The 12,694-nt window shown below is 35.3% G+C and overlaps 2 protein-coding genes across 3 annotated transcripts in view; one reads left to right on the top strand and one right to left on the bottom strand.

The window, feature by feature from the left end:
• LOC105117230 (outer envelope protein 80, chloroplastic-like) overlaps positions 1-5,035 on the top strand; it is a 5,898-nt gene extending 863 nt beyond the window's left edge. Inside the window, exons 4-11 of one of the 2 annotated variants that reach the window (XM_011014815.1) lie at positions 69-213; positions 447-605; positions 723-793; positions 878-956; positions 1,098-1,213; positions 1,711-1,858; positions 3,591-3,660; positions 4,367-5,035. In XM_011014815.1, coding sequence (XP_011013117.1) covers positions 69-213; positions 447-605; positions 723-793; positions 878-956; positions 1,098-1,213; positions 1,711-1,858; positions 3,591-3,660; positions 4,367-4,521 — 943 coding nt within the window. In that variant the 3' untranslated portion in view covers positions 4,522-5,035. The other variant, XM_011014813.1, reaches the window with a different exon arrangement.
• A 1,407-nt stretch (positions 5,036-6,442) lies between these two features.
• LOC105117229 (uncharacterized) lies at positions 6,443-9,199 on the bottom strand. Its single transcript, XM_011014812.1, has 2 exons — positions 7,947-9,199; positions 6,443-6,968 (listed from the first exon to the last, which is right to left on the bottom strand). Exon 1 carries the CDS (start codon positions 9,118-9,120, stop codon positions 7,954-7,956), a length of 1,167 nt encoding a protein of 388 aa, XP_011013114.1. The 5' UTR covers positions 9,121-9,199; the 3' UTR covers positions 6,443-6,968; positions 7,947-7,953.
• Between the last annotated feature and the right edge of the window lie 3,495 nt (positions 9,200-12,694).

The raw sequence follows: 12,694 nt of genomic DNA, 5'->3' as shown, positions 1-12,694 counted from the left end.
ACTCTTTCCTGCTTGCAAAAAATAGTGTCGGTAGTTGTTTGGCAATTAATTCAATTAGCGTTTTGCAGTCTTTGCATCAAACACCCGAATTTATTTGGTGGAAGTGAGAAGCTTGATGTATCATGGGATAAGGGGCTCTATGATTCAAATGTCTCAATAACTTATAGAAGGCCAAGACCTGAGTGGCTTTGTCAAAAATGTTTTGTTCTTCAGGTCAGTTGCTATAAGCTATGACTACTCTTTGGTGCTATTATTGTGTTTTGTAGACGGAAAATTAAGGAACTGGGTTTTAATGAAGAAACTATTTAATTCGATTTATTTTGTTTTGGGTATAGAAAATCTCAAAAATTTAGGATTTTCAAAGAAAACAGCCTATTGGGATTTTAAGGGAAAAGGTTTGTTTATTTTTTCTCCCCACTAATTGATCCACGAATTATTTGTCCCAGCATTCCTTTTCACCTGAAATTGGGGTCCATGGTACACCAATTGACAATTTCTCTCGTTCGGGGAGTGGAGATGTAAATTTGTCTCGTTTATCAGTTGGTTTGGATCGAAATGAGCCTGCAAGCTCTGACTGGAGCAGCAGCACCAGTATCAAATTTGAGGTTTTGGCCATGCTTAATAAGCAGTTATTGCTTATGCTGTTGTTTTCAGCTGAGTATTCTTTTTTCTTGTCATATATGGTTGATTTATTAAGAAATTAATTGTTTTGGGCCGTGCAGCATGTCCAACTAGTGAATGATGATGGACGCTCTATAACCAGGGACATTGATGGGTTCCCAGTGACATGCAGGTAGTCTACACTTTTATTATTTCAGTTTCAAGTGAATTATATTATGTTGTTCCCTAATGAATCAGTAAAATGCTTGTAATACAGTGGCAGTCCCCATGACAGTATGCTAGTTTTGAAGCAAGAGTCTCAGTATGCAAAGGCAAATGATCACAGTTTTTCTCGGGTAAACCTTCTTGCTAAATTATAAATTGATATTCGTTCAGGCTGAGTTGTAGTTCTATCCATTCTAATCTCTGTCTTGACACGTACACCTTTAGTGCCAGCCATGTTGCTTTTCACTAACTACTAGTTTTCTTATATCCAGTTTAGTATGCAAATTGAACAAGGGATTCCTATTCTATCAAAGTGGCTAATCTTCAACAAGTTCAAATTTACTGCTACAAAAGGAGTCAAACTTGGACCAGCATTTTTATTGGCAAGGTGAGCAAGTTTTCTATGCTGTTTTTAGTAGGTGCTGCATAGTTGTTAGTGCAAGTAGTGATTTAGCGGTCCGAAAAAGAGGGAAGACCCTGAACACAATTGGTAATTGGAAGCAGGATGTAAAGGACAAGAGTCTTTTCAAGGGCGTCAGTAGCATACACAGCATGTGCTAGGAAGCAGGAGAGGTGTTCTTAGAAGCATAAATAAATTCAAAAACTGTAGTATGTTGGTACTGGGAGCTATTAATTTGCTGAAGAGAACAAAAGGGAATTATATTTGCTGATAGAATGTAAAGAGAGTCTTAATCTGAAATTTAGTAAAATAATGCTTGAAATGATATGGAGTACCTGGCTACGCTAGTTACTCAGCAGTCTGTACTGGAAGCATGCTGCAATTCTTGCTATCCCCTCGAGCATCTTAGCAGTAGGAAGAAATTATACACTCATGCTTCTTATTCTCTCTCCCTGTGCATGACTCATACCCTTTCATTCTGACAGCCTGACAGGTGGTTCCATTGTAGGAGACATGGCTCCTTACCAAGCATTTGCAATTGGAGGGCTTGGTAGTGTGCGAGGATATGGTGAGGGTGCTGTTGGATCTGGAAGATCATGTCTGGTTGGAAATAGTGAATTGACATTTCCTCTGGTATGTGAAGCTTCATGGTATCTTTAAGGATGGCAAATTATTATAACATGCAAAAAGTTCTGGTTCATGCTGCAATTTAAAGTTTCTTGATTTTTCACAGAAATCTTCAGGAAGAGACTCATTTGGCCCTAAATACTTATGTTGCAGCAGCACCTTGACTGATCAGAACATTTTCAAAAATTTAATAATAGCAATTATACTGTTTTATATTCGGGTTCAAGCCTATGCATGGATATGTTGTTTCTTTACAAGACATCTGGTTTACTACTATGTTGTCTGTTTCATTGTGTTGGGTGTTGAAAGTAGAAGAGGGGATGGAATCAAATGAATTACTCTATCTGATTCCCTTAATCTCTTTTCGTAATTCATAAATACAGCAGTTTGTCTTGCCATGTGATTGTAGTTTGTTTAGGAAACAAGCAAACATTGACAATTTAGGAGAAATAGGCCACCTAATACCATCTGTTTTGGGGTAGCTAAAACACAAAAAACTAGCCGAGACTGAAGTAGGGAATAGTAGGAAATGACCATTTCCAATGGCTGCATCACCTGTGCAATTGGTTCTGTTTCTAAAATCCTCCTTCCTGCCTCTCTTTCAAGGTTTGTTCTTAAATGCATTAAAAAAATAAAAATTGTGCTGGTGGCATTTTGGTGAGGGTAAAACTAATCTGTACTTTTCCGGGCAAGGTCATATTTATTAGATTGGACTGTGTAGGCCACAATGTCCTAGTTTTGAATCCTTGGCTACTTAATAAGTAGGTTGATTGTTTCTTGCAAGAGACAAGAAATGTTCTTTGCTGGTGGAGAAGAGACAAGATTCTAGCGTGTGTGATCTTTTCTCATCTTCATCTTAAGGACGATTGCATTGCCAGCAAAAGCACAATTGAAAATTCATTAACCCTCAAAGAAAAACGAGAAATCTGTGTTGTGAATCTTGAAACTTATTGTTGCGGTCATCTTCAATTGAGTCATTGCTAAACACACCTCTAGATAAATTAGATTCTCGCTATTTGGTATAGATGCATTGTAAATGCTGTTGGACTCGCTGCTATTTATAACACTTTGAAGTAAAGCTTCTTTACCATGGCCATTAAGTCTGTTATATGGAAGCTTATAGTATGGATAACTGGGTTTTCTGAAATTCATATGCAAAATCAAGGCAATCGGAGCAGTGCTAAAGTGAGTAGGTAAGATAGAACAAGTCATTTAGGTTTGTATCTTTGTCAAAGATACAGTTAATCATTGGTTCTGGGACATTGAAGGGACCAATATTATTATTTTTTATTTTTTGGTGAGGGACCAATTATATGACCACTCAACTTGCACATTACTTGGTGCCAAGAAAATATACATATTCTTTTAAGGGTTCCTCTTGCCTCTAGGTGATGCAACCCTAAAACACCTCAAGACTTGAAATAATCAACCAACTTCTATTTTTCTTCTACCGAGAGATTGGTGGCATTTCCATATTGTTTCTCATTTCCTCTCATGATTTATTAGATATTCCGAGTATACTATGGAACTTAGAGTATACTATGGAACTTAGACATATAGTAAGAAGGTATGGGTCAACTACATCACACTAGTTATTCTTAAAATTTATATCAAAGTTTTCTGTTGTAGCTGCCTTCCGTCGTACACTATCACATTCTGTATATTTTTTCTCTCATGACTGAATTTGATGAAGTGATACATGTCAACTTACTTTCAATGCATTTCTTACTGTATCCAGAGTAAGATGTTGGAAGGTGCTTTTTTCTTGGACTGTGGAACTGATCTGGGATCTGGTCGTCTTGTACCTGGTAAATTAACTTATCTCACTTGCTTAGAAATTGTTCTCTACTCACAATTTTTCTTTTATTTTCAGTTGAATTTTTCATTCCACTGTCCAATAGTATTTATGTTGCTGAGTAAATAGTGACATTCAGTTTCTCTGTTTTAGAGATACAAACGAATCTGCATTTTAGTTCTTAGTTGTACAATGGACTTAAACAACTTCTTATAAAGTTTTCAAGACTTCAAACACATCTAATTGCAGCAAAAAAATGGAGGAATTTAGATGAATAGGAATCTGCATTGTAATTGGATGAATATGGGCCATGGAGTGTAATTATAGTGGGAAGTGAAGGACCTAGTCTTCTCTTTCTCTAGGAAGTATGAAGCCTTGGTGTTTAATAATTATTAGTTGTATACTGCTTCCCCATTCTTTTGCTAACCTGATTAAGTTAACTTGTCTATGTTGGTCTTACTTCAATAGATCTGTTTGAGCTCCCCTCATTCAACCATGTCTGCAATTGCTCAGTGTTTTTACTCAGCATGTTCCACAACCCTGTGTGTGACGACTACCACTGCTTATCTGTTATTTTCTTTGCCATTGTGAATTTTGTTGTTTTTGCCTTTGTAACTTTGAAGTCCTTTTGTTTTCCCTCCTATTTCTTCTTCCCCACCACCCCATCTTTTTTGTTGTTGTTGCCAGGCTAATGACACCATTTGCCTTTTGAGTTTCAGGAAATCCAGCGATGAGGCAGGGCAAACCAGGATCTGGAGTTGGGCTTGGATATGGCCTTCGTTTCAAGTCTCCAGCTGGTCATTTTCAGGTTGACTACGCCATCAATTCCTTTCAACAAAAAACTGTCTACTTTGGCATCAGCAACCTCATCTGATGAATTCCGTAAGCCCAATGGTTGCTTTCTTTTCTGGCTTTCCAATGGTTTAGATGATGATTATTGAGAAAAGTTAGCTGTGGAATATGGAATTAGTAGAAGCATTGACATTTTCCTGCCGCTAAAAGGAAGTTGTTTCTGTTCTCCATTGAAGATAAAGTTGCCGTTATCTGTAAGTTTTGTCCACTTACATTTCCAAGCAGCCTTGTCACCTTGCAAGTTGCAAAACCAACGAGTACATTGCAGGAAATATCTATTTTCTTTTGCTGCTGAAATTAAATTTTATTGGACAACAGTTCAATAGAAAAAATGTAGAGTAGAAATTGAAGTATCCCTATAGGTTCCTAGTATTTTTTTTTTTTTTAACCACAGAACTGATTTCCTTCTCACGTTCAAAAATCAATAGAATGGCATATGAGACTGCAAATTCATGCGTGTAAATGGAAGTGATTCTTCAACTTTGTTTCTGGTATGGTATGAAATAAGTCTGTAGAAAGGGTCAGATTAATTGTCTTATTGCCTCGTTTATTTCTTAACAAAGTGTGTGTTTGACATTGTGGTAGTTTATTGTGGTAGTTTCAGTGATTATAGTTTAAAAATGTAAATTTAAGAAAAGTTATAAATTTAAAACTTTTTTATAATTTCAAGAAAGTGTTTTCAGTGGCAATTTATGCATGATAAGTGTTTCATTGATTAAACAAACACTCAGTTTCAATCAAATCTCACTACAATATCAAATATCAAATAGACCAGGTGCTTACTAGCAACAAAACACAACCTGCGTATATAGATAATCCAACAGAATCCTTCCGCTTCTTTCTAAACTTACCTAAATGTAGCATGGTTGCCCACTTTGTGAAGAAGCCTTTGACAGCAGTAGAAGTTTCCACAGAAGAAAGGACAGGCAATTTTCATTCTGGGCACCATACCATTGAATTTTCCAAGTTTGTTTCATGAACATGATCTACAGGTTGGTGACCCACCATTTTCATTTTTGTGTGTTAAGAAAGTGAGCCACAAGTTCTAACATTTATAGCTGGTTGGCCCATGAGATGCTTAGGAGAGGGAAAAAGGTATATTTTTGTGAATAATGATGAAGGTGCATTATTGCATACAAGCTGTCATGATTTTTATTGCAGTGACAAGTTGGAAGTCGATACTGTTTCTTACATGTTAAGGTCCAAGCAATGTCCTCGTTTTCGTCAAACTAGGAACATGGAAAGGTGGTAATGCATTAAAGACCATAGCCGATATTCTATGACGGGGATTGCAAATCTAGAAAAAGACTTTAATACTCAATTGTGTAGCCTAAATATTGTTAGGTTTTCAAGCTTGAAGGCTATTTCTGCTTATGTACTGTGGTTTTGAAAAATATTTGGTTTTCATTACATTGATTTTATTAAAAATTCTCTTAAGTTTGGTAAAATTGTTGTAAAATAAATTAAAAAAAAAAAGAGCAGCAGCAGCAGCAGCATGTTATGCTTTTCTCATTTCCTCGGTTGCGAAGGTGTCATTTAAGAAATAATCTAAGCAGCTTTTATTATGCCTAGAGGAGGGAGGACAACGAATCCAAATGTAAACAATCTTGTGCTTTTGCAACCACGGGTTTTGGTAGTTAGCCAGCACCCATCCATCTATATATATATGTGAAACAATGAGTAATCAAATTGTCGGCAAGAGCTCATAAAAAAGCTCAGTATTATTTTCGTTTTTTATTTAAAAAAAATAATACTAAGGCAACGAATAATAAAAACTTGAGAACGTAACATGACAAACCTGCCAAAACCTTTCATGGTACATATATTTATTTATTTATTCTTGGGCTTCACTGCTGCACTTGTCATTTCATTGGCTAAACAATCCCATTGCAATCAGATCCCATGCGAGGTTCCAAGAAACAAGTAAAAGGGCGGAAAAAACGTACTGATAATAGGAGATTGATCCGCAATTTATTAAATAAACTGACATTTTGCCCAAAAATAAAAATAAAATAAGACATCAAAATTTGAATAAAAGTGAAGGGGTGGGTGGGGGAGGAGGGGGGTTGATTTTGGCTCAGGTTCTTTAATCAGAGCCCATCACCGTTTCCTACAATGCTTTTCCTTGCTGAATTGTTTACTGCATTTTCTTCCCTCCCTCTTTCTGTCCTAAAAGTACATTCACATATGTACAGAACACACACAAAAAGAAGACAAAAACTCCTACAATTTTCGACTTTTGCAGATATCTTCATAAAAAAATAGTTTCTTTTGCTCTCCACCCCCGAGTTTAAGTACCTATTTTTCATCCCTTTCTATGTTTCTAATGGCCCTCTCCGGGCTGCAACTTTTGGGGTTAATTTTTTCAGGTTGTGGGCACTTGACGCCTCTTCAAAACCATTCTCCCCAGCGCAAGTTACTCCAACAATACCTTACACTTCTTCATATATCTTCAGCTCTTTTATTCATCTGTAAAAAAATGTCATTTGGCACGAATGAATCAGCTTGATCGGCAACTTCGGAATATATATGGAAACAAATCAGAAACCAAATAATAACAAACAAAGCATAACAAATTCGGCAAGCTTAAAAGGTTAAGATGTAACAAAATAAAGCAAGTAAACTTTTGGCTAAGCTGCCATATATGATAATGCATATATCATTGGTTGCCTAATTGGGTCAAAAGCACTACAAGCAAAAGTTCAGGGCACGGTCAAATACAATTTGGTTGATATGGTTGAGTTCTAGCAGTTCAAGAATATCCAATACTAGGGTGTGCCTGGTCGCCAGAAAAACATTAGTTAATAACATGGCTTGTATAATTTGGCTAAAATGTTCAATATTTTCCACAACTAAAATAACTTCCAAGACAACGCAACCAAAGCCTAGCTCAAGAAAAAAGATCATTCCCTGGATATGCTAATCTGTCACAAATCACACATCACTTGCTGCTTATTTCATCACCAAAGAATATCCCTACAACTTTCTCTCAATTACATCAGCAAAGATTAAAAAAATATGGAAATCAATGGGTCAAGAATCTAAGGCCCATTCAAGTCACATTAAGACCAAAAGTTTGCATCTTGAGCAAATTCTATCCCAAGATCATACAAAATATGCAATTCCCAGAACTTGCTAGGGAAAAAATTTGGTAAATGTGGATTGAATTGACATGATAATGACAGCATGACCAGGTTGAGAGGCTAATCTTCATTCAAGTGAAAACTCCATCCCTCCAATAATTCTAAACCAACATTTGTAAAAGTATTAAAGAAAAAGTGCCACCTTGACTCCGACTTTAGCCAAATACCAACTTCTAATAACAAACCAACTTTTCTAGGTTTGATCAAAGCCAAACCATCCTACCGTCAAACCCAAACTCACCGCGTCAACTCACTAACTCAAACTCAACAAATAACAAAATTACGCAGAATAATAGACACTTACCACATCATTAGTCCTGGAAAATGACTTCATCAGCAATTCTCATCAAAGGTTTCAAACAATTCGGTTCGAATTTCCGAGCAAACAAATACGAACTCGAATAATTCGATTTTCTCAGCTCCTGAATCAAAACCGGAGAAATCTCACTAGCCTTATAAGTATAAGGATGCCCGCTACGGGTTCCTGTCCAATTAACCCTCGTTAATGTATACTTAGTACACCCCTTTGGATCCTGCATTGACAATAACGTAGGAAAATAATGTTCTTCTGGGTAACATTCATCTTCTCGATAACACGGCAGCTTGAACTTGTTCCACAGCCTACGATCCTCAATCACCATGAGCGCGTGTCGGCGCGTGATAACAAAAAACTGAGACCCACCACGGAATTTCTCAAAGGGCACCTCCGGCATCATTGCATACCTCCCTCTAGCCACATATCTTTTCCATAACCGCCGCTCCTTCGATATAATCTCGACGAAACTCTTGTACTCGATTTTAACATTATACTGAGTCGACTCAGGTCCCGACTCGGAGGAAGAAAAATCGAAAGATTTAGAAGAAATTAAGGAATTGTAGACGTATTTGAAGGAATGGAGAGGGATGCAGTACTGGGAGAGGACGGCGAAGAATGTGTTGGTTGGATCGTCGAGGATGGCAGTGGCGAGGAGGCGGCGAGTGGCAGAGATCAAGGTTGGGGAGGCGCGATAAGTCCGTTTCGCGTTCGGAATGAACTGGTAACTAAAACCCCCTTTGGGTTTTGTAACATTGGAATAAGGATCAGCGTGTACGTAAATGTTGAAGAGGTTTTTGTCGGCGGATTTGAAGAATTGTTCCCATAAAGGAGCGAAAAAGAGATCTGTATTGGTCAAGAAAAGGAAAGCGATTTTAAGTTTTTTTGATTTGGAGGTGAAATGGGTATGGGCGGATGGGTAGTGGGTGAGGAAGGACGAGGAGGCGGCGGCGGCAGCGGCTTTGCGGAAGAGGTTGAGGTCGTCTTGTTCATCGGAAGGGGAAACGGGGATGGAAGGGTTATGAGGAGGAAAAATTCTTGGGGCTAAGAGGAAAAGTATAGGAAGTGATAAAAGAAGAGGAAAAACTAGGAGGAATTGTGTTGTGAACATTATAGGTCCAATTTTGATGGAATTTGGACAATTTGTTGATGATGTTTCTGGCATGTCTAAGATTTATTTGTTTGGTATGGAAATGGGGCTCGTGGAGTGGAAGAAGGTGCGGGGCTTTTGTACCAAATGCCCTCCATTTATTGTGCATGTTTCAATTTGGTCCCTCTCAACTTTGTTTTTAATACTATTTACCAGCAGTGGGATGAGGGTGTGCGTGGTGGTCTACCAATCCTTTGACTGGCAAGGGTCTATCTTATTTCTCTAGAGAGAACAAAAAGCCCCGATGATATTATATATTTTGGTTTTTTTTATAAAAGTAGTTTTAAAAGAATTTTTTATTTAAAAATATTTTTATTTTTAATATTAATATAATAAATTACTAAAAAAATATTAATTTAATTAAAAAAATTATGATGAGATGGCCTTAAAAGGCTTTTTCACTGGAGCATAGTTATTTAACTAGTATTGGCCTAGTGAGTTAATCCAGGACCCGCCTGACCTGATAACTAGACCAGTCCCGGTTTCATAAGTAATTGGCTGGTATAATAACCCGGCAAAACTCGGTCTGCCAGCGAGTCGACCTATAACCCGGGCGAACCCGGACGACACCCGGCTTTTTTCTTCAAATGTGATTTCTGTCCTTCGGCTTCCCTTCTTGTTTCTTCATCTTCTCTACAATGAGCTGCTGTTAGCAGCGGAGAGGAAGAGAGAGTGAGGAACGCTGCTGTCTTTGGCTGCTGCTAATAGCTGGTCGAAGGAGAGAGAGCTGGGTAAGGCCATCTGTGAATCACTAGTCATTCTGGAATACATTGAAGTGACATGGAAGCAAACTCCTTTGTTGCCTGAAGAACCTTACCAGAAAGCCATATTTTTTTATAAATTTTATTATTTATAAAAGTAAGTTTATATTTACATAATTTTTTTTATAATAAATATTAAAATTTTAAATATTTTTTTATTTTTTTTAATTTAGATTGATTCATAAAATTTAAAATTTGATTTTTTAATCAGATTAATCTTCGAGTTGGGTTTAATCGCTATAGCTGTAAGTATTTGAACCTGAATTTTCTTATAAACTTGGAAATTGCCACTGTGGTGTGCGCACGAGACATGTTAACTCACCACGTGTTAATAATTTTATAATAAATTAAAATGAAACCTAATTGTTTAATTTAAAAAAGAAAATATTTAATAAAAAGTGTAATGAAAATAATATTAATAAAATTGAAAATATTAAATTATATAGTAAAGAACCAGTCTAATTACTCGTGCTATGCTAGGAGGTGTGTAAACTTGTACTTATAACTCAATTGAAAATCAATCAGAGATAATATATGATAGTTGAAGGTATCATTTTTGTTCCCTCTATTTTAAGAATCATTCTACCAATACTTTACCAGTATTTTTCAATAACTAAATAAATATAAATACAAAAAAATTAAATAAAAAAGTTATTTAGTTAAAAAAAATCTTTTAATTTTTTTTTAAAAGATAAAAAAATTCCTTTAATACAGACAAACTTAAAATAAATAATTTTTACTAGTTTAGAAAACTAAAAGAGAAATTTTTTTACTATAAATTCTTTGTATATACATTATCTGTCAAGACAAATACTCTGCTTTGTCTTCTACCATAATAGCTTTTCAAAACACTTAATAATTTTTAAATTGTTGTCATTCTAATTAGAAATCTAATTGTTAATAATTAATACAAGAACTCCTTCTAGGAGTCCGTAGGCTCTCTAACTCTTCAGCAAACAATTTTTATTAAAAATTTTCTTCACACTCCACTCGTGTGTCAATAATATATGTTGTAAAACTCATTGCAACTCTTTAGCTAGTTTGGCACTCTTGCTCTATTGCAAATGTTGCTATATCAAATGCTTCTGATTATCCTTCCATGTATATCTTGAAGCTTTTTAGTATATTATGTTCTTAATAGACTATTAACATGTTTCATAAAAACATTTCTCACTACTAGAAATTCGCTTAATACCAACGACCTTACTAACGAAATACTTCTATCGGTATTTTGAGGACACAATTACCGATGAAATTTTTTCCATATGTAATTCCACCGGTATATATCTATAGAAACATTCGGTCGGCATTCACCGATGGAATGATAGACGAAATATTCAAAATTAAAAAAAAAAAAACAGTTCGCTAACGTGGAGGTTTTTGGGGGTGATTTTACTAATGGAATCACCGAGAGATTCAAAACGGCAACTCCTACTATGACATGACCAATTCACTATCTAAAATGTTGACGGAATCACTGAGGGATTCAGACTAGAATCTCCATACAGTGATGTGCCTTGTTTACCTTCAGAATGGCCAATGGACTCACAGATAGAATAATTCCATTAGCAAAAGTTAATATAAGCCCACTCTGCCGACCCTCTGCTCCCCTATTTCTCCTTCTTCTTTCTCATTTCAACTCTCCCGTAGTGCAAAACCAACCCTTCTAAAAAAAATTTCCTTCTTCTCAGCACAACAAGTCATATTTCTTGAATTTTTGTGGTCATAACATCCGTATTCGAATTTACCGACAGATTTTATCAGTTTTTGTAAGTAATTCTATCTTTTTAAATTTTAACATTAAATGTGAATTTTACTGTTGTTTTAGTATATATATTTTGTTAGTATATGTACACGTTTTATTTTTATTTCTAAAACAAACTTGTAGTATATGAATATATAATTTTATACTCGTTATGGTTTGTTTTAGATTTTGTAAAATTATATTTGTTTGTAAGTTGTTGAAACTTTATTGAATTACTAAATTACATGTGTTGTTTTGAAATAATTAATAGCTTGTTTAATGAATCCATTTTAATTTTTATCAATGGTATTGCGGAGTTATAATTTTTATAAATTTATATGTATTAATTTATATGGACGTTGATAATTGATAATGAATATTTAATATTTATGAGAAGTTGTAATTGTTTTGTTGGATAATCTTGAGGTAAACCAATATTTTTGCAAATTTATTTACCTAACACAGTTAATTAATACATATTGTTATCATAATTTTATAGAGGTTCGATAGAAGTTATGGATGATCATTCATAGATATATTGAGATTCACCCTAAAGATTGCAGAGGATAAATTATTGTAATAAGACTTAGTGTTTTATTAATTCTACATATCTATTCCTAGAAATTTTACTAGAGGCGGTATTAAGTGTCTATACAATAAATGTCATAATAAAAATGATGCTGTAATGATGCATTTGTATCCAGATGCTATAATGATGCATCTTCTATACAAAGGGTTTATGAAGAATTACCGATGTTGACAACATTAATCCTTATACGAATATGATTATGGATGCAATGAGAATGAATCAAGATAATGTTAATCAATATCCAATTGCAGAAGAAGAACCTAATGCATATGCAACTAGGTTTTTTGATTTGTTGAAAGATTCTGATGAACCATTAAGGGATGACTGCACAAACCACAATAAATTATCGGTTGTTGACACGATCAAAGAGTTGATGTCTTATCCGAAGTGCAGGAGTGTCAAAGTAAAATAACCCGGCAAGACCGGGGTCGAACCACAGGGAGGTGAATTATATAAATTACAAATAAAGAAAAAGATTTGAAGAGAATAATAACA

The sequence above is a fragment of the Populus euphratica genome, unplaced genomic scaffold (genome assembly GCF_000495115.2).
Source record: "Populus euphratica unplaced genomic scaffold, PopEup_1.0 scaffold1235.1, whole genome shotgun sequence".
Classification (NCBI taxonomy): Eukaryota; Viridiplantae; Streptophyta; class Magnoliopsida; order Malpighiales; family Salicaceae; genus Populus; species Populus euphratica.
This window is presented reverse-complemented; position numbering and strand designations above follow the sequence as displayed.